Source organism: Diabrotica virgifera, chromosome 8 (genome assembly GCF_917563875.1).
Source record: "Diabrotica virgifera virgifera chromosome 8, PGI_DIABVI_V3a".
Classification (NCBI taxonomy): domain Eukaryota; kingdom Metazoa; phylum Arthropoda; class Insecta; order Coleoptera; family Chrysomelidae; genus Diabrotica; species Diabrotica virgifera.
In genome coordinates, this window is record NC_065450.1 from 138318710 (window position 1) to 138342398 (window position 23689).

General features: G+C 30.9%; 1 protein-coding gene across 1 annotated transcript in view; it reads right to left on the bottom strand.

The window, feature by feature from the left end:
* Window positions 1–22441, bottom strand: part of LOC126890346 (uncharacterized) — a 481113-nt gene extending 458672 nt beyond the window's left edge. The window contains exon 1 of the mRNA XM_050659218.1: window positions 22229–22441. Within this exon, the coding sequence (XP_050515175.1) occupies window positions 22229–22313 (85 nt within the window). The 5' untranslated portion in view covers window positions 22314–22441. The remainder of the gene's footprint in view (window positions 1–22228) is intronic.
* Window positions 22442–23689: the final 1248 nt, after the last annotated feature.

Sequence of the window (23689 nt, forward strand, 5' to 3'; positions counted from 1 at the left end):
ATCCTGAGAGGAATATTCGGTGGCATAAGTGAAAATGGTATTTGGAGGAGGAGGTACAATTATTACGAGGTATACCACAGATACCAAAAATACAGGTCATAAATTTAATCACGTATTCTGGGACCAAAAATAGTTCGATTGAATCTAACTTGCCTTAGTACAAATGTGCACATAAAAAAAGTTACAGCCCTTTGAAGTTACAAAATAAAAATCGATTTTTTCCAATACATATATCGAAAACTATTTGAGATATTTTATTGAAAATGAATAGGTGGCATTATTGTGGCAGTAGTATCTTAATAAAAAATTATAGTGAATTTTGGACACCCCATAAAAGTTTTATGGGGTTTTGTTCCTTTAAACCCCCCCAAACTTTTGTGTACGTTCCAATTTAATTATTATTGTAGTACTATTAGTTAAACACAATGTTTTAAAAACTTTTTTGCCTCTTAGTACTTTTTCGAAAAGTCGAGTTTTTATCGAGATATTTTGAATAATTGTCAAATCCACCACATATTTGTATATGGTTAAGTACGATTATGGAGACTTAGTAATAATATGAAAATTTATTTATGATTTACATTTTTAGGTATATTTTGAACCATATTAAAAAAGAAGCCACATCTCGATAAAAGGTGCCTTATCGTAAAAATACAAAGAGGCAAAAATGTTTTAAAAACACTGTGTTTAGCTAATGGTATCGCAGTAACAGTTTAATTGAAACGTACACAGACATTTGGGGGGTTTAAAGTAACAAAACCCCCATACAATTTTTATGTAAACATATTAAAAAGAAGCCGCAACTCGATAAAGACTGCCTGATCAAAAAAATACTAAGAGCCAAAAAAGTTTTAAAAATATTGAATTTAACTAATGGTACCACAATAATAATTTAATTGGAACGTACACAAAAGTTTGGGGGGGTTTAAGGAAACAAAACCCCCATATAATTTTATGGGGTGCACAAATTTCACTAATTTTTCTTTAAGATGTTCCTGCCATAAGATTGCCACATGTCCATTTTCGTTAAAAAATCTCTAATAGTTTTCGATATATTTGAAAAAATCGGTTGTCACCTTGTAACTTCAAAGGGCTTTTTTTCATCAAACTTTTTTTATGTGCATATTAGTACTAACGTAAGTTAGGTTCATTCGAACTATGTTTGTTCCCAGAATATGTGATTTAATTTATGACCTGTATTTTTGTTACACCCTGTATTTGGTGGTAAAGACGTAGTATCTCTATCTCTTATAAGAATAGGAAGACTAAGATGGGCAGGACATCTAGCAAGATCACAGCATAACAACCCTCCTAGAAGAATCCTTATGTCACAACCTGTGGGAAGTAGAAATAGGGCTAGGCTAAAACTTAGATGAAAGGATGGGAGAAACATAGGCGCAGCAAACTGGCAACGGTTGACAATGGATAGGACTGACTGGCGTAATAGACTTACGAAGGTCGAGGCTCTTTTATAGGGCTGTAGCACCATTTATGATGATGATATCTATATTTACTTTACATAATTGAAATTGAACTATTTAAGCGGCCACAGGAATATTTTAAAATTATAAACACTCTTTTGGCTTCTGATTTTTGAATTTGATTTTAAAATTTGACAAAACAAATATAATATCTCGGGAAATATTAAATTAAATTAAGCCATGAAAACGGTATTGGAAATAAAGCGGCAGGACGCTTCTTACAAAAGAAAAAAACGTTTAGTTTTGATAAGTGGTTCCTGAGATGCAACCGGTCAAAGCTGACCGGCATGTATGGAAAAGATATAAACAATAGGATCATAATTTTCGAACCATCACCTTTTTATTTCGGTCCTATTTCTCCACAGTAATTTTCGTTCCTTTAAAATACTCATAACATAATATATTAAAATAATAAAAACTATTGATATTACGAGTGAAAAATGCCAAAAATAGCAAAATTTCAATCAAAAATTAGTTTGGAAAAAATGGAATCTTAAAGTTCAAAATCGGCATACGTTAAAAAATGCATTTTCTCGGCTTCCCATTGAGCAATTTTCTTCATTTTTTTTTGTTTCCAAGTAAATCGAGCAGAGCCATCTAACTAATGCATTATTATATGTCAAAGTTGCTTTTGTTTTGTTCTAATAAATTAATTTAATTATAAGAAAAGAAAACTACATATTTTTCCAGTTGTAAACTTTTTTTTAAAAAAACTTAACACAAGTGTACCTTTTACTAGAAGTTAGATGGCTCTACTCGAGTTACTTGGGAACAAAAAAATGAAGAAAATTGCTCCATGGGGAGCTAAGAAAATTCATTTTTTTAAAGTATACCGATTTTGAACTTTGGGATTCCAGTTCCTCCAACCTAAATTTTGATTGGAATTTTGGTATTTTTGGTAAGTTTCACTCGTAATACCGATAGTTTTTATTATTATAATATATGTATGTTATGAGCCTTTTAAACATATCAAAATTTGTGTGGAGAAAGTGGAGTGAAATAAAAAGGTGATGGTTAGAAAATTACCATGATATTGTTTATATCTTCGCCGTACATGCCGGTCACCTTTGACCAGTTGTATCTCAGGAACCACTCATCGCAATTAAACGTTTGTTCTTTTAAAAGAAGCGTCCTGCTCCGTTCTTTCCAATAACGTTTTCACAATTTAATTTAATTTAATAGTTTCCGAGATATTCTATTTGTTATATACAATATTTGATATATAAGCCAAAAAATTTTTTAGAATTTTAAATTATTCCTGAGACTTTTTAAATAGTCCAATATTAATTCTGTAAAGTACAATAAATAGGTATAGGTACGTTTTTCTAAAAAAATCATAGTTATTCTTACGTATCATAATTATTATTAATTAACAATTTATTTGTTACTAAACTGTTCATTCAATTTCCATTGGCCTCCTGGAAATATCATCTATACCAAAAGGGCTTTTATGTTACCAACTTATTTAAGAATTAATAAATAATTACTTATCTAAAATTTTAGTTGAAAATTAATGATTTTGTTGAGAAAACCCGCATTTTCTGGGGAAAATTTTCGTTGAAGTAAATCGGGAAAAATATGTCTATGGCAGAATTTAATTACGATAAATTTTTAATTGAGTGTTTTTGGTGTAAAGTTAAAATCTTTGGAGTTATAGAGCAATAATTGAAAAAAACTATTAATATATAGAATTATTAGATTCGATTCTATCACTATCTAGTAAGACCAGACTGAATGAATTATAGAAATTAATATGATTTTGTTTTAGGACACTCCGTATTTGTTTACTGTATGGGCAGCGCGGTAATGAATAATGTAACACCAGTTTTCATTAATCATTGTAAAGTAGGCCAAAAATACCTGATAGAAGTAACGGTACGAATAATCAACAAACATCATATGAAACGCACATATTCGTTTCCGAGTCTCTGTCGTACCTACATACCTAGACGCTAATTTTTGTCACGACTAATCCAAATATGCATACACCGAGTACAATATAGAATTTTCCAAATAAAGTCGACTTTAAACATTTTTTGCAAGAAATTTAATAATTATTTATTTATAATAACTAAACTTTCCCAAGTAATTTGGCAATTATAGTATATTTAATTAATCTAAAACTTGAATTTTCTAATTTCCTAAAACTATACAGTGTAAACTGGTGACTGTGTTTCCAATAATTTCAATGTCATCCACGTATGCTAGTAGTAATTTTGTTCCATTTACTGTCAGAGTAGTTCTGTTCTAATTTGTGCTGTTCTTACTACTTTCTCCAGGATTATATGTTAGTTTAGGTGTGTTAGTCCAGGTGTGTTAGTAAAAAATGAGAGGTGACAGCGCATCTCCTTGTTTCGGGCTACTGCTTATTTCAAACGATTCTGAGAGTTTTTTACCTATCCGTATTCTGGATCTTCAGCCAGGGTTAGTTTGTGGATAGCGATGCAAGAACGTCTTTCCAAAAAACTACTCAATTTGATACGGATGTGTATGGAAGAGTTACGATGTAAAGTGAGAGTTGGATAACAATATTCGGAGACATTTGAAATAAACAATAGACTAAAACAGGGAAACGCACTTTCACCAAAACTTTTCAACTTAGCTCTGGAACAGATAATCAGAAGTAAAAGAATAGAAAAACCGACTACAGTATCCCATAGAGAGGGAATAAAATGACTTTTGGCATTTGCAGATGATATCAACTCTATCATACTTAACACCAGATTAACGATGAAGGAGAATTTCGTCGGGTTTTAAAAGGAACCATACAAGATGGGGCTCCTAATTAATTTAAAAAAAAAAAACAAAATATATGTATATCAGAAGGAGATAACCGGACAAAACATCACCATCGATGACTTTAACTTTGAGTGCGTCGGAGAATTTAAGTACCTATCTTGGAACAACAATACAAAGATACAACTGGGTATATAATTGGTAAAGAATGGGCCATAGCTTAACCTCAGATTCCTGACGTTAAAATAGGTCGATTTACGCTAACTTACCTTAGTACCAAAGGTTGATAATAACCAAAATACAGGGTGTCAAAGTTAAACTTCAAAGTATAACACGGATATGTCAAATTATTTGAAAGTATTATTTTTTTTTAATAATGTATTCTTTATTTAAAACTTTAAGAACTATGTGTGCCCAGTACTATAAAACTATTTGACATATCCTTATGATACTTGGCAGAAAGTGTAGGTACTGTACACCCTACTAAATTATGTTAACCTTTAACTACCCGCGCATCAAGTTATAACATAACTACACGCGTGGCGTACTTTATACGCCACAAGAAAAACAGCGGGTTTGTTTATTTTTTTTTTTTGAAAAAATACACTTAGTTGTTTGTTATAAACCTTATTCGACATCAGTGAATACTTGGAGTTCTTTCTCAGTAAGCCAATTGGGATTTATAACTGGAATCATGGATTAACTGGATTCCATGATAAATAAAATTACTAATAAACAATTTTTTGAAATGTGATTTTTTACAGGAGGAAAAGTATTGTTTATAAAGAAAAATATGTTTTGTGCCATAATGACTAAAAAACAATTGAAATATGTACTTATATTACGACTTATATTAATATAATCGTGGCGTATATTGTCCACCACCGGAAACAACAAATAATAAACTGTAAATTACGATTTTCCCAGAACGCCGATTGTAACGAAAATAAAACCAAAGTGTTAAGCACATTCCAGTGATAGGTTAGAGAGATAAATCAGGTCAAAAATTAAATTTTTAAATATATTTGCAGTAGAATTCTTATATCTGGCGTACAAAATACGCCAGCGCGTGTAGTTAAAGGTTAAATAATCATATCTGGTTAATTCCAGAGGCGTACGACAGGGGAAAGTGGATGATTGACCTTTGCCAAATTCTACGCCCCTGATGAAACTGCTATTTTAGCATAATTTTTAGACTCTCCAATACTTTCTATGCAAATAATATACTCTTTATTCGTAACGATAAAGTCATTAGTTTTTGAGATATTTGAAGTTAAAAATGAAAAGGCACACTTATTTTGAGTAATGTATTATGCTCCTTCGTTGTTAGCTTCAAATATCTCGAAAACTAATGGCTTTATCGTTACGAATGAAGAGTACATTATTTACATAGAAAGTATTGAAGAATCAAAAAATTGCACTGAAATAGAAATTCCGCTAGTGGCGTAGAATTTGGGAAGGGTCAACCATTCGCGTTCCCCCGTCGTACGCCTCTGGTAGTAGCCATAAACGTTTGTTTAACATAATATAGTAGGGTATATAGTACCAGCATCACTTACCACATTTCGTGTTATCCCATGCCTGTTAGGAAATATCCAAGAATAAATAAAATAACAGTTTAACTTTGACACCCTGTATTTCGTTTATTATCAACTTTCGTACTAAGGTAAGTTAACGTAAATCGACCTATTTTAACCTCAGGAATCTAGGTTTAATCCATGGCCAATTCTTTACCAAACACCCTACGACCCATAGTGATATATATGGTAGAGAAGCTGGGACGATAACAAAAGCAAACGAAGAGCGACTACTTGTTTGGGAAAGAAAAACCCTAAAGAAGACCTTTTGGCCTGGTCTTGATGGAGCCGCAGGACAATATGACATAAGAACTAACAAAGAGCTCGAAGAGCTATATCCGGACGCTCCCATAATAAAAAAAAATAAAATCCAGAAAACTACACTAGGCAGAACACCACCGATAAAATTCTGACCAAAGAATAACAAGGCGGAGAGAGAGAGAGAGAGAGAGAGAGAGAGAGAGAGAAATGAGAAAAAGTCTCAACTGAAAAAGACCACGTGGACGTCCTCGATTGCAGTGGCGAGATGAGATAGCAGGAGACTTTTAAGCTATGGACATGGGGAATTGGATTGGATTACCCTATGTAAAGTAGGTTAACGGTGCTAATATTTCTAGGGTTGGGGAGCTCGTTGTATTTTGTATACAGGGTCACTCCATATCAACTCAACACACCTAATTTCCACCCCCTCTTCAGATTTGGTTATAATTTGGAATACTCACAGTGGCTAATAAGGGAAACAAAAATACAAAATTTAAATTCTTATCCCATGCTGTTTCCGAAATATGGTTGGTTATGTAAAGTTTTCCAAAAAAATCCAAAACACCGCGACCATACTTTATTGGAATGGTTGTAGAAGTTGTCCTAATTGAGCTAGAATGCTGGAAGAGGTGTCATTTTGCATCATTTTTAAAGCTCTTTACAGTGATATATATAAAGCATGATGTCATGATAAACAAGTTTTTCTCAAACAAAAAAAATATATTTTGATTAAGTTTTTTTCCAAAAGGTATATAATTCAACATTTTCATAATATTCCTATAAATACATAATACTGTTGTTAATAACATATCAAAAATTTTATCATGGGATGGTAATGGGTTCAACATAAAAAAAAATTAATTTTACACATACAGGATGGTGCAAATGAACGGAATAAATTCGTAATGCCGCAAGCTGGTGTCTTTAAGGAACAATCCCGAAATAGGTCGATTTTTATTTTTAAATTGTAATTTTTTGGCATATATATCATACTAGTGATGTCATCCACCTGGTCGTGATGACGTAATCGATGCTGATTTTTTTAAATGAGACTATAGGTCGTGTGTTAGCTCATTTCAAAGGTTAGTTAATTCCCTGTTCAGTAATATAAACAATAACATAAATATTTATACAGTGTAGCAAAAATTTTTTTTTAATTAAATTAATTGACAAAAAAAATGTATGTAATTTATTTGTTTCTGGCAACAGTTAAATTTATTTTAAATTAAATAAATTACATACCGTTATCTTTTTTGTCAATTAATTTAATTAAAAAAAAACTTTTTTTGCCACCCTGTATAAATAATTATAATATTGTTTATTAATAATTACTGAATAGAGAATTGAATAACCTTTCAAATGAGCTAACATACGATACCTAGTCTCATTAAAAAAAAATTATCGAATACGTCATCACACCCATATGGATGACGTCACTAGTATGATATATATGCCAAAAAATTACAATTTAAAAATAAAAATCGACCTGTTTCGAGATTTTTCCTTAAAGTCGCCAGCTTGCGATATTACGAATTTGTTCGTTTCATTTGCACCACACTGTATGTGTAAAATTTAATTTATTTATGTTGAATCCATTACCATCCCGTGATAAAATAAATTTTTTATGTTATTAACAACAGTACTGTGTATTTGTAGAAATATTATGAAAATTTTAAATTATGTACTTTTTGGAAAAAAACTTAAATCAAATTTTTTTGTTTGAGAAAAATTTGTTGATCATAACATCATGCTGTATATATATCACTGTAAAGAGCTTTAAAAATTCTGCAAAATGACACCTCTCCCAGCATTATAGCTTAATTAGGACAGCTTCTACAACCATTCCAATAAAGTATGGTAGCGGTTTTTTGGGTTTTTTTGGAAAACTTTACATAACCATATAATATTTCGGAAATGGTTTAACCATATAATATTTCGGAAAGGTTTGAGATAAAACTTTAAAATGTTGTATTTTTCTTCACCGAATCATCCACTATGAGTACTATAAATTTTAACAGAATCTAAATAGGTCAGGGAAAAAATTAATTCAAAGTGTATTGATTTGACCTGGAATAGCTCTACAGTACGGGTGGCAGAATGGAACCTTAGAGCACTCCTACTGTGGTAGTGAAGGATGTTGAGAGTTTTGTTTTTACCTTTACCGTGATATCCCGATCTGAGTCTCAATAGTTGGCATCAACATTGAGAACAAGCTGAAAATGCGAGCATTGTCATAACGAAAACTTTGTATATTTACGTATTTTAATTCATAATAGCTTCAGAACAACATTAATTCATAATATGGAAAATTTCTATTATGAAAAGTACTTTAGAATTAATAATTATGTTTTATTGTGCAATTATATCATTCTAATTTAAATGTTATGCACTATAAAAGTAGTTTACTCTTGATCGAAATTCATATTTTTTATATACCTCGTATAAAATTAATAAAATTTTATACAAGGTGTCCCAAAAGTAGTGGAACGGTCGAATATTTCGCGAACTGAACATCGGATCGAAAAACTGAAAAATACGTGTTCAATAATTTTCAAAAATCTATCCAATGACACCAAACACCAACCTCCACTACACCCCCTGGAGGTGGGGTGGGGGGTAACTTTAAAACCTCAAATGGAAACCCCTAGATTTTCTTGCAGATTTGGATTTGTTACGTAAAAGTAAGCAACTTTTATTCAAGACATTTTTTCGAACTGTGGATAGATGGCGCTATAATTGGAAAAACGATTTATCCTGATACCATGGGTAAATTATAGAAACGGTCTAATATCTCGAGAAATACACTTCCAAATGAGAAACCAAACAAATTTTTTTAATACTTTTCGAAAACCTATCGAATAACACTAAACATGACCCTCCAACCCACCCCCCTGGAGGTGGGGTGGGGGGTAACTTTAAAATATTAGATAGCAAGCCCCACTTTTTATTACAGATTCGGATTTGTCATGAAAAACTAAGCAACATTTATTCGAAACATTTTTTAGAATTGTTGATAGATGGCGCTTTAATTGGAAAAATACGATTTATTAGCGCCATCTATCAGCATTTTTAAAAAATGTTTCGAATAAATGTTGCTTAATTTTTCATGACGAATTCGAATCTGCAATAAAAAGTGGGGGTTGCTATTTAAGATTTTAAAGTTACCCCCCACGACACTTCCAGGGGGTGGGTTGGAGGGTCATGTGTAGTGTTTATCGATAGGTTTTCGAAAAATATTAAAAACCTGTTTTTTGGTTTCTTATATGGAAGTGTATTTCTCGAGATATTAGACCGTTTCTATAATTTACCTATGGTATCAGGATAAATCGTTTTTCCCAATTATAGCGCCATCTATCCACAGTTCGAAAAAATGTCTTGCATAAAAGTTGCTTACTTTTACGTAACGAATGCAAATCTGCAAGAAAAACTAGGGGTTTCTATTTAAGATTTTAAAGTTACCCCCCACCCCACCTCCAGGGCGTGTAGTGGGAGTTGGTGTTTGGTGTCATTGGATAGATTTTTGAAAATGATTGAATACGTATTTTTCAGTTTTTCCATCCGATGTTTAGTTCGCGAAATATTCGACCGTTCCCCTACTTTTGGGACACGGTTGCATCATAAATCTTAGAATAAGAAGAGCTTTTTATGAAGAATAACTTTTATTTGTCAAATTAAAAATAAAAGAGTTATAAATGAAAATGTTCTTGGTATCCATAATTTGAGAAAAATCTTCAAATATTTTTTTCCATTAGAAGGATGTACACAGACACAATACTGGCTAGTGATTTTAGTAAATAATTTTGCCAATTCGACAAAAAAATAATTTCTAAATAGTTAATAATTATTACTAAATAATTAGTAATTTTGCCAATTTCGGCAAAATTCTCAAAAAACAAAAAAATTACCTTCTACAATCACTAGCCAGTTGTGTCGAGTTTAGGGAACGACTAGGTATACATAATATTTTAATTTTATAGCAAATGGAACAGTCCATTTATCATAAAGGGGAGGCCGTATTTATACTGGTATAAACCTTTTTAAAACTGTTAATAAATTATTGCTTTTAAAATATTTATACTCAAATTGTATTTTCGAACATCTTATTTATTTTATATAATAATTAAATTCACTATCAAATGTCATTGATGTTTTATTAATACTTAATTTAAAATTTAGTTTGACATTCACGAAGTGTCAAACTCAAATGTAAATAACCTATGCTTGGCAAATCGAGATTTAAAAAAAAGTAGCCTACTTCCTAATCAGCCATTTGAGCTGACGTTTAGTGCGTCTGTAGGAGATAACCGGATTGTGACGTCACATTTTAGATTTTGAGGTCGATTATCTCGAAGACGGTTAGAAATATCGAAATGCCGTTTTCAGATTTGGATTTAGAAGAAAAAACTACATAAGAATTCATCGATAAATCTGGTCTGAGTATTGCAGGAGCGGCAACGCAATAACACACAGACTTTTGCAAATTTATAAACGAAAAGTTTTCGTTGAAAATGCCTCGGGAAAGTTTATTAACGCACATATTAGACGTATAAAAGTGGTCTGTTAAATAATATATTCTTTCTATATAGCTGAAATGTACAGTTAGTTAATTTTATGTAGAACCAGTTATAAATGCCGGCAATAAGTTTAAAAAGTAATTACTTATTTGCAAAAATTTAAACCTCCGCACCCAAAAATTTAAAAGATCTCTTTCTGTGCCTTGAAGTAGTATTATTATAAAACATAACTGTTTCTTGCCAACGGACTAATAAACATATCAAACAATTATACAGTTACGATTTAAACACCTTATTAAATGAACTCATTAATTCTCAATAAATTTGACACTTGTAAGATACAGGATTTATGATTATCTAATGGATTAAAAATATAATCGGCTTTTATAATACTGTGGTATTAATTTAGTTTGATTATTTGTGTTACCTAATACATTATAATATCTTTTGGTCCATATTGAAACAAACAGTAGGCTAAAATTTGTGTTACTGATTTGGTTGTTATCGGGTTTTATTCTGGCTGAGACTTTACTTTTTCCTAGTTTATTTTGGAAAATCTTGGAATATATTAATTTTTATTATTTTGCTATTTTAGTTGGGAATAAAGCCACAATTTAATTTTGAAATTAATTTATTTTTTGGTCGTTTCGACTTTCACTTCGGAAATCGTTATCAAAATACAAAACATTAATAAATTAAACAGATTTTGTTTTTGTTGCTTGGTAAAATTTCATCTCGGCGATGGTGCTCAAGGTACCTGGTGCCAAGGGTTGGGACTCGTTGCCTATGGTTTTATGTTATAACCATTCAAAATCAGTCAATAACCATTACTCGGGGGGTTTTTGGAGTCGCTAAACACAATTTAATGTTGGCGGTGGTCTCCAAGGTACCTGGTTCCCAGGGTGCAACTCGTCGCCTGGAGTTTTATGTCATAATTATTCAAAATCAGTGAAAAACCATTAATCTTGGGGTTTTGGGGGTCGCTTAGTACGAATTTCATGTCACGTCTTTAAGTTACCTGGTGCCCACGGTGAAACTCGTCGCCTGGAGTTTTATGTTATAACCAGTCAATAACCATTACTCGGGGTTTTTGGGGTCTCTGAATACGAATTTCATGTCGGCGATGGTCTCCAAAGTACCTGGTGCCTAGGGTGGAACTCTTCGCCTGCAGTTTTATGTTATATTCATTCAAAATCAGTCAATATCCATTACTTCGGTGTTTTGGGGGTCGCTAAACATATTTTTCATTAATAATTTTTCTTAAAACACTTTTATATTATATCCTAAAAAATTACCTATTTAAAAATTATTTTAAAATTTTGTCGCTTTTAAAGCAGTTGTCGTTAAATTTTGACACTAATGACATTTATGAAATTTTGACATAATTGTCATTTCAAGGGTAATTAAGTTATATCAGCGATATTTTGTGTTTTCTGCGGTATTCTTTTAATTTTTAGATTTCTAGTCTGCTTTTATATAAAAAAACAGTGGTTTTTAGAACTATTTAGCGACGTATTAGTATAATATAATGTTGATGGATTACCGTCGAGGGCCGGTATGATCAACCAAACAAGAAGATGTATATGGTGATTTTTCTATTGACTTTCTTGGGTGTGAATCTGTCTTTTTATTTTACTGCTCCTGGTTTAAAAACAAAGCATAGTATATATGTGATAACGTATTTAAAGCAAAGTAAGTTTTTAATGTTGGTGTTTTGAAAAAGTCATATATATTAGTTTTGTTAATTACAGAATAAATAATATTATTATAATATTAAGCTGTTTAAGATTGGTATTAAAGGAATTTTCATTATCTACAGTCTATAGCTGCGCTGTTTTATAATTTTGGTTTTCGAAATTGCGGAAGAGAGAAAATTGTGTAACTTCAAGTAAGTATTATATTATTATTATATTATTTTATTTTACTTTTTTATTAATTTTTTCATTATATTATACAAATAAATTGATTATGAATACGTGCACTAACATTTAATTTAACACGTATTTTTTAGATTATTGTAAACCTACCTTGACGACCATCGCAAACATGAAATTGATGCCCAACGACCCCTAAAACCTTCATAATAATGGTTATTGACTGATTTTGTATGATTATACCATAAAACTCCAGGCGACGAGTTCCACCCTGGGCACCAGGTACCTTGGAGACCATCGCCAACACTAAATTCGTGGCCGGCGACCCCAAAAACCCCCCGAGTAATGGATATTGACTGTTTTTTCATGATTATAACGTAAAACTCTAGGCGACAAGTTCCACCGTGGGCACCAGGTACCTTGGAGACCATCGCCGATATAAAATTCGTACTCAGCGATCGCCAAAACCCCCTATTATAAAAATTCAACTCATTTCAAGAAATATTGCCCGAGTTCTAAATTTTTCATTTTCACCTCTTCGAGATGCACTTTTAAAATGCATTTTCTTATGCACAAAAATTTTTGCCCTAGATGAATTTAGTTCATAAAGTTGCCTGACACTCTCTCTAATCGAATGCAAAAAGTTGCATGACGATTCATCTTACTGCACAAAATTCCTAGGTTTAATGCTTCGTTGCTTCGTCTATAGGTAAACACATCCTATGTGCACTGGTAAAAATGAAAAAAAGTACGCATCGGACGCATCGTACGCATCGGACGCATCGTACGCAACGGATTTTAGTTTGCCTTGTACAGAAACTTATGTAACCGCGTCCACTGATCCGCATCGTACGGATCGCATTATCGATTGTCAAACTAAAATCCGTTGCGTACGATGCGTACGATGCGGGTCTGTGGACGCTTGACTTTAAAGAGCATTACTTAAATGACATGGGAAAACAGACGGCATTTATTTTATCGCAAAGTTTATAAAATCCTCAAGTAAAGAAAGATTTAAATATTGACTACAAAGTAATTCCGACAGGACATCAAAATAAAATCAAAGAATAACAAGAAGCACAGCCACATCTCGCAAAGGAGAGAGGAAACAATAGCTAAAAAATAATAACGAAACTAAAGCTTAGTATATAAAGTAAAAACAAATATTCGCAAAATTTTCTTTTTGGGAATGAAAGATAGATTGTAAATATTGAAATAAAGGATCCTTAGTTGTAGTATATAAATTTAAGTTAGTCTTAATACTTTTGGTGGCAATTTAATTTTTGTTGTTAAACAAGGAATGCAAGGTAGAGAACCATACAGTAGTTCTACTGCCGATATTGAAACATTTGCTGTAGAATTTTGTCATGTCCCTTGTCTTATTTGACTGAGGACACGTGGTGTTGAAAATTAACTTATTAGTAATCCTTCTGGGTATGAATTTTCTACTAAAATGCTTTTTAATCTTGTTAACTCTTGATCTTTGTATCTTTTATGTGACGATCTGATTACTCTGTTTTATAGTCCTAGGAGTATAATAAATCCTCCACCAATGCAACATCAATTTCGAAGTAAACCAGTCAAATAAGAAAGTAACCACATATGGTTCTAATATAGGTGTTGCATATTTGTGATGTAGGTACACAAAAAGTATAGACAAAATAAAAGAAGAAAGATCAAAATCCATCAACTAAAACAAGAGAAATAGAAACTTGCAGTACTGTGAAGTTTGGTTTTTCATTTTTTAACGCTTGCATTTTTAGGTTCATGCTTAACAATAAAAGGAGTTTAATCTTATTAAAATATTTTAGGAGGAAACTAAATTTTAGCTTTAAATTAACAAATTAGCTTTCAATTAAAAAAGCAATACTTTTTGCCATACAATTAACTATTTTGCTGTTTTTGGAGCAACAAATTATTGAACCGAAAATAGAATTTTTCACATTAGCATAAAACACAAACAAACATAAAAAGAATCTTCCGAAAATGTACCAGAGAATATAGAGAATTTGCCCAAAAATTCCTCAGAATATGAAATAAAATAAGAAAACTGCTATAAAAAATTACTAGAAAAGAAAGAAAAAGAAGAATAAATTAATGATCTCAAAATAATTTCATTATAAAATAATGGGGCTACCAGATACGTATTTTTATTTGCAACTTAAATAGATCGGTTGATCTGATTAAATAACGGAAATAATAAAAGAACAAGAATTAATGGTAATACTAACAACTTCAATAATTAAAATCTCACAGATACCCTGATCAAATAAAATAAAATCACAATGTAATTTCGGTATAGATGAAAAAAATTTTACATCAAAGTTTTGGTGAAAACAAAAGATATTTTCAAGAAAGTATATGATTTATACATATAAGGGATCATTGTTTAAATAATAAAAAAATGCTAGTTTTTGCACACAATTTACTTTTTTAACAGCTGCAGTAATTCACGTTTTGAACTTTTCCCTAAAACATTTTCGGGTTTAATTAAAAAACTATTAAAATTAGAATACTTAATAACTTTTTCAGTCAGTTACAATGGTTTTTGAAGCTCTATAAAATAGCGTATTAAGTATGTATATTAAAAATATATAAAAAAAATTTGAGTTGTGACACTATACAGATAAAATTAATAATGAAAAATATACGAAATATTATTTATCAAAATGACATTTTTTGCAGTACAAAATATAATATTATTATTATTATTATTATCCGGTTAATAGACTTATACTTTTTAATAATGTGACTCTAAATACAAGCAGGGCTGCTTTATCCATTAGGCAATATAGGCAGTTGCCTAGGGCGGCACATTATGACAGGGCGGCAAAAAAACTGTACAAAAATATTTGTATATAAAAATTATGAATCTAGGTTTTGTCATTAAAGAGTATCTCTTTCAAATTACTTTACCGCAAGGAAGCCAAAAAATTGTGCCCAAATAAAACATATAAAGAAATAGAAAGAGAAATTAAATTTGACGAGGGGGCCGATGATGAACTAAACTTTTTAGCTAGTGATGAGATGAAAATCCACACGTTCTATGTTATAATCGACACTCTGATAAGAGACCTGAATAGACATCTGGAATCTTATCGACTTATTTGCCAAAATTAAGCAATGAAGAAATTATTAAAGAAGCTGAAAATCTGATACAAAATAATGTGTGTGTGTGTGTTTAGATTTATGACCTTGGTTTGAACCAATTGGCCAGCTCAAATTTTTTTTATACAAAATAAAGACGACCAAGATACATCATTCATATATATGAATGCATTCACTTAAAGGGTCATTTGGATAGCACAATAAAATCACCAATTGACATAACTTAATATTTAAAGAAGAGTTACTGCAGTCATTGAAGGTGGATATGAGCTATTACCTCCGATTTCGTACAACCTCCATCGATTTGCATGAAAATTGGTGAGTGGTTAGAGGATATCTCAAGGAGCAAAGGTTACATGGTGTCAACTTGCGCTTTTACCCTGGGTAACCCTTGTACCCTTGTGCTTTTACCCACGTTCTCTTAAAATAATTTTTTTTTCCGACCTTGCTAGCTCTTTGTCCATATACCTCCGATACGTCAAGGAACAAAAGTAACATGATGCCAGTTGGCGCTTTTACCCTGGGGGTGGATGCCACCCCTTCTCGGGACTCAAAACTATTTTATTAGAAATATCCCCCTGAAAATTAGAAATTTTATTAGAAATTCGATAGAGGGACAAATTCTAAGTAAAATTTGTTAGATAAAGATATTAAAATAAATCAATACTTTTTGAGTTATTAAAGGTCAAAGATTTTAATTTTTCTTGCGAAAAATGCATGTTTTTTACCGATTTTTCATAAATAACTCAAAAACTATAAGATTTTACAAAAAAGTTATTATTACCAAAATTAAAGCTAATAGGAAACGAAATAACCTCCGTACTGGAAAAACCTTTTAATGTTACTAAAAGTGAGTTATACGTAACTGAATGTATATTTTTTCGGCGAGTACCCAAATCTAAGTATTCAAGATTAAATAATGGGAAAATGATGCATTTTACATAACATAACGTTATAAAACATTTGTCAAAATACTTAGAAATATGTATCAAATAAGCCCTCGAACAAGTTGATAGCATTAAAATTTATGCACCAAATATTTTTCAAAATCTATCTTTAAAAAATTTTTCCAAAAAAGTTATTGTTTTTGTTTTAATAACTCCGTTAATTTTTACGACATCAATTTTACCTAACAACCATTTGAAAGTTAATTTTAATGGCTATTAAACCACGTTGAATTTAATCTTTTAAACCCCTTACTTTTTAAAAAAATAAAAGGTTAAATGGCCCCGGTTACATGGTTCTCGCAGCAAAATTTAAGCTTTAAACGTTTCTATCTCGGTTATTTTTACCTTACAAAAATAGTAAAAAGGTATAAAAAACTAAAATTTGGTTATACATATATCACTTTTTACGTATATTGAGTATTTTTGGAGTTAAGTGTTATCAAAAGAAAATGAAAATTACGATAATTTTAAAAATTCTGATTTTTTAAATTACATCTTTTTTTTTCAAAAATATGCATTCTAAACCGGTAAAAATTGTTAAAATCATTACTTATGCTAATATAAAGAAATTCTTCTAAGGATTACTATAAATTTTGATTTTTGTGGAAATGGCGTATGTTTTATTTTTCACTTTTTCCTAAAAAATCGAAAGGGTTCTCTTATTTTCATCATTACTTGCTTAATTTTGATGCTATTAACTTATACTGGAGCTCATTTGATAGGTATTACGAAGTACTTTGACAAGTGCTTAACAGCTATATTTTATAAAATGCATCGTTTTCCCGTTATTTAATCTTGAATACTTAGATTTAAGTACTCGTCGAAAAAATATACATTCAATTACCCATAACTCACTTTGAATTAACATTAGTTTAGTTCTTTAAGTGAGGAGTGTAGGTATTCAGCTTTTTATTATCTTCAATTTTGGTAAAAATAACTTTTTTGTAAAAGCTTACAGTTTTCGAGTTTTACGTGAAAAACAGCTTTAAAACATGCATTTTTTACGAAAAAATAAAATCTTTGATCTTTAATAACTCAACAAATATTGATTTATGTTAATAACTTTATATAACAAATTTGGCTTAGAATTTGTCTCTCTACCGATTTATGGTATTATTTCTTTCACCCCACTTAAAGTGGTAGTTTTCACCACCACGGTAAAAGCGCAAGTTGGCATCATGTCATCTTTGTTCCTTGAGGTATCCTATTACTACTCACCAATCAGTGACTGCACTAAGTGGATTGAAAGATATTTTCCCTAATTTTGACATTGCTTTTCACATTTATTTATTTGTGCTTCCCAGTTGTCCGCTGAAAGGTCATTTTCGAAAATGTCAAGAATTGAAAATATTTTCCCATTAAGTATGACGCAAGAATGTGTTAACAATTTGTCGATTTTGTCAAAAACAAAATTTTTTTTGAAAAGTATTTTTTTTTGAAAAGATGTTTTTTAATTAAGAATGACAATTTCTTCTATTATAGGTATATAAATATCGTAGTTTAAATCCATTTTTAGTGTATTCTCATTTAAATAAAAATTTCTGCAATTTTCTTTCGCAAAAATGGTACATGTTTGAAGGGCGGCTACTAGAGAACTGCCTAGGGCGTCAATTGACCTAAACGCGGCCCTGAATACAAGTAACAACATTTAACACAAAATACTGCAAAAAGAAAGATAAATAAGTGATAAATGTGTCACTTTTCTTGAGCACATACGCAGATTGTTTTGAATACAGTAATCACATATTATACTGCCTTAACTCTACAAACGACGCTTTATACACATCTTAGATTGACAAATGCTTTGCAGAAGTCGATATGTGACACTGTTTGTGTTCAGTGCGTCGTTGATTTTGGATAATCGTATAACGACACTATTGTCATCTAACGATAAATACTTGACCCATAGACTTGACACTTTGTGAGATAGGAGTTTATACTTTTATTAAACTGTCGGTGCAATAAAACCGATTTTAAAATTTTTTGAGTTATGACACTTTTTGAGCGGAGGTGCGATATATTCAAAATTGTAGAATATTTCAAAAATAATGATTTTCGAAAACTTTAAACGAAAACTGTTTGCCTTAAATCCGATTTGCTGAAAATTAAACAAATTTAATTTAGTAAGTCTTAAATAAAAGCTTTTAACTTCCTTTGCAAAAAAAAATCGCAAAACCTTTCATAAAAATATGAATTACAGCACCAGTTATAAAACTAAATTGTGTGTTAAAATTACCCATTTTATATTATTTAAGCAATAATCGCCTTATACAAATCGTGTACTTTCTTGAAGACATATTTTGTTTTCAACTAAACTTTTAGTGCAGTCACTGAAGGTTTTCACCTCCGATTTCGTTGAACCTCCATCGATTTTCATGAAAATTGATGAGTCGTTAGAGGATATCTCAAGTAACAACAGTGACATGATGCTAACTTGCGCTTTTACCCTGGGGATTGATGCCACCCCTTCTTGGGAGTGAAAATTATTTTATTAAAAATAATACGACAAATCGATAGAGGGGCATATTCTAAGCAAAATTTGTTATATACAGTTATTAATATATATTAATACTTTTTGAGTTATTAAAGATCAAAAATTTTATTTTTTCGAAAAAAAAAATGCATGTTTCTAAGCTGTTTTTCACATATAACCCAAAAACTATAAGCTTTTGCAAAAGAGTTATTATTACTAAAATTGAATGTAATAAAAAACTAACTACACTCCTAACTTAAAGAACTAAACTAATGATATTTCAAAGTGAGTTATGGGTAATTGAATGTATATTTTTGGCGACGAGTACTCAAATCTAAGTATTCAAGCTTAAATAACTTCAAAATGATGCATTTTATAAAATATACCTGCTAAGCACTTGTCAAAGTACTTTGCAATACCTATCAAATGAGCTCCAGAAAAAGTCAATAGAATCAAAATAAGCAAGTTATGATGAAAATAAGAGAACCCCTTTCGAATTTTTCAGGAAAAAGTGAAAAATAAAACATCGCCATTTCCACAACAATTAATATTTATAGTAATCCTTACAAAAATTCCTATATATTAGCATTAGTAATGATTTCAATAATTTTGACCGATTTAGAATGCATATTTTTGAAAAAATATGTAATTAAAAAAAATCAGAATTTTTAAAATTATCGTAATTTTCATTTTCTTTTGATAGTAACTCCAAAAATACTAAATATACGTAAACAATTATATATTACCAATATTATACCCTTTACTATTTCTGTGGGGTGAAAAATATCCGAGATAGAAACGTTTAAAGCTTAAATTTTGCTGCAAGAACCATGTAACCGGGGCCATTTAACCTTTTATTTTTAAAAAAGTAAGGGGTTTAAAAGAATAAATTCAACGTGCTTTCAGTGGCGGTTTCTCCATAAGTGCACATGTGCACGTGAACCACCCAAAATTATTTTTACACAAACATTCATATTAAAATGCATCATTCTATAAATAACATTTTAATCTAACTATACAGTAGTTGAAATCACAAATCGCAGATCCAAGGAGTTTATATATTTAATTATTTTTATTCTATTTCGACGAAGAAACTTCACGAATGCGAGGCCTTAGACAGAACCATCTCGTTCACCGCTCTTTGCGGTGGCTCCTATCCCGATGACTTATCATAGGGCAAAATTCAACTCACCACACACCCCGCTTCCCGCTATAGCCCACAAGTTTAGATGGACACAAGAGCACAAATTGACTGTGCTCTTATGTTGTTTTTAACGTGCACATGTACATTTAAATTTTGCTTTAGTGAAAAGTTCGAATTTTGGAACAATATTAAGAATGGAGAGATTTGTGGATGTGAAAGTTAGCGTGGAATATTTAACATCAATTAAATTTTCTTCATTATATTTAGAAGAAAAATTAAAAATATCTAAACCAAATTTCTTAATTACGAATGTACCTACCAAAGAGCAAAGGTCGGGATTATAAAAGATCATTTTTAACATGGAGATTTGTGAAAAAACTTACTGACTGTGTAGGCTACATATTTGGAGAAGAGGAATCACAAAGAACAAAATAGAAGATCCGATTTTAACTATCCGGAGCAGTCCACTTACGTAAATTTTTGATTGAAAATAATTTACAAGATGATTTTTTTGAAATAATTTGAATTCTTCAATTACTGATTACGATGCCAGTGACAACTGCAGAAACAGAACGATGTTTCTCTGCATTAAAACGTATCAAAACCAAAACTTTCCTTAGAACGGCTATTGCTATCGACTAACCTCACTCGCAGTGTTTTCAATAAAAAAAAATGATTCAAGAAATTTAAAATTTTACTGAATTGGTTATTGAAGAATTTATCTAAAAAAATAACAGGCGACTTGACTTTCGTTACAAAACTTGTTTGTAACATTTAAACACTAAATTATAATTTTTAGTCAATAAAATACATTATTTATTGTAATTTTTTAAAAAGGTCCTTTGGTTTTTACAATTTGACGACACAAAAAATTTTACCTAGGGAAATAGGGCCTCAAGGGCTTTTTATATCTTAATATTATGTGTGCACCCCAATACTTTACACCAGGCACCGCCACTGCGTGGTTTAATAGCCCATGGAATTAACTTTCAAAAGGTTCTTAGGTGAATCTGAGATCTTAAAAATTAACGAAGTTATTAAAAAAAAATAATAACATTTTTTGGAAAAATTTTTAAATTATAAATTTTGAAAAAATTTTGGAGCATAAATTTTAATGCTATCAACTTGTTTGGGAGCTCATTTGATAGATATTTCTAAGGACTTAGACAAAATGTTTAATAAGTTTATGTTATAGAATGCATCATTTTCCAGTTATTTGAGCTTGAATACTTAGATTTGGATACTCGCCGAAAAAATATACATTCAATTACCTATAACTCACTTTTAGTTAATACTAAAAAGGATTTTCTAGTAAGAAGTTTATTTAATTTTTTTTTAGCTTCAATTTTGGTAATTATAACTTTTTTGTAGAAACTTACAGTTTTTGAGTTATTTATGAAAAATAGGTTAAAAACATGCATTTTTTCACGAAAAATTAAAATCTTTGATCTGTAATAACTCAAAAAGTTGTGATTTATTTTAATAACTTTATATAACAAATTTTGCTTATAATTTGTCCCTCTACCGCATTATGGAGTTATTTTTAATAAAATAATTTTCACCCCCGAGAAGGGGTGCCATCCACCCCCAGGGTAAAAGCGCAAGTTGGCATCATGTCACCTTTGTTACTTGAGATATCTTCTAACCACTCACCAATTTTCATGCAAATCGATGGAGGTTCAACGAAATCGGAGGTAATAGCTCATATCCACCTCCAGTGACAAATTTGATTTCAATTTGTACCGAAATACATGTTGTTTTACGTGTACTGTAATTTTATTTGATTACACTAACAGGAATATAAACTGAATACTATATTTTTGTAGATAAACTATCGTGTTTTATATTATAACGGGTAAATAGACATTTCCTTAATAACAATTTTACAATAATTTTATTACAACAAAAGTAGAAGGTCGTAAGTTATAAATATTTTAATAAAACGCGTTGAAATTACGGTACCATGTACATAACATTCCAAAGACGGAAATATTTGAGCGTATCAACTTAATGACCTATTTACCACGTGCGACATGTCTTCTCGAACATACTTTAGAACACACCGTTATATATCTCATTCTCCTCTTTGAAACACATTTTCTGGTAATCTTACCTTGTACTAAAGATATTCCAATAAATAATAACCACATTATTTCCCTAATGTCCGAAATTCCTTTTAAAGTACCCATCGCGCACATAAGAGTCAGTCGTTAAAAACTAAACATCAACGAGTAGAATTCTTCGCACCTGTCGTTTGTATCAGGTTCCGTAGTACCGTCAGCACTGACCGTGGAAGAACGGTTGAAGACTGTCGCAAAACCAGGCCGGTCGATTTCTTTGCACCAGAAGACACCCATGATGGAACCCAGTGGCGCATAATGGATGGAAGAAAGTGGGGCCCGCTGAAGAAGCTCCGCTATGTATGTGATTGATATTCAATTCTTCAAAAATTACTCATCGTACCGCTCGATTATGGATCGGTATACTTTTGTTTTTGGGTGCAAGGCTGTGTTCGGAAACAATGGAATACTTGTATTGTTCCATTTGATTGCTAATTGTCAATATTGTGCTACTGAAAGTAGAATATCCAAAAAAAATGTAATTGAAATGAGTCCATATTATCAAATCAAATATTATGTTTATACAGGGTGTCCAGAAACTCTCCCGACAAACGAAGTCCGGAGATTCTTCAGATAATTTTAAGACATTTCAACCCAATTTACCTAAGCAGAACATGCTTCCTGAGGGAGCTAGAGCTCTTTGAAGATGGCGTCTTGTAATTAGTTTTTCTTAAATATCTCCAGAACACTGTTATTTAGAAAAACGAAAACTGGTACGCTTATTTATCTTCCAGAGATAAATCGATTTCATACAGTCGCCTGTTTTGGGTAGGGCAACTGATATTTTATCGCATAACTTTTTTGTCCTTATCTTCTAAGCATTTTTGACACTGGATTATTAAATTGTGAGGTATTATTGTACTAAAAGGTACTCTTGCTTTAAGGCGGTAGGATGCACAGTTTTCTAGAAAAATCGATTTGAAAATTTTTCGTTTATTGAATTTGAAAAAAATTTCATTTTTTTTTTCAAAAAAAGACGGTGTGTTTTACCAACTTAAAGCAAAAGTAACTTTTAGTACTAGAATACCTCAAAATTTAATCATCAATTATTGTCAAAAATGCTTAAAAATTTAAGACAAAAAAGTTATGCGATAAAATAACCTATCCAAAACGGACGCATATGACCAGTATTAGAATTTCGCAACTAAAGAAATCGATTTATCTCTGGAAGATTAATAATCATACATAACAGTTTTGATTTTTCTAAAGTTTTTTTCTGAATTTTTTGTTCAAATTCAACAAACGTAAAATTTTCAAAACGATTTTTTTAGAAACGGTATATCCTACCGACTTAAAGTAAGAGTACCTTTTAGTACTAGAATACCTTACAATTTAATAATCCAGTATAAAAAAATGGTTAGAAGTTTACTATGAAAAAGTTATACGATAAAATAACGTTTTCAAATTTTTTCAAATTGGGTGAACATTTATTATTCGACGTACTTTACCAAGAC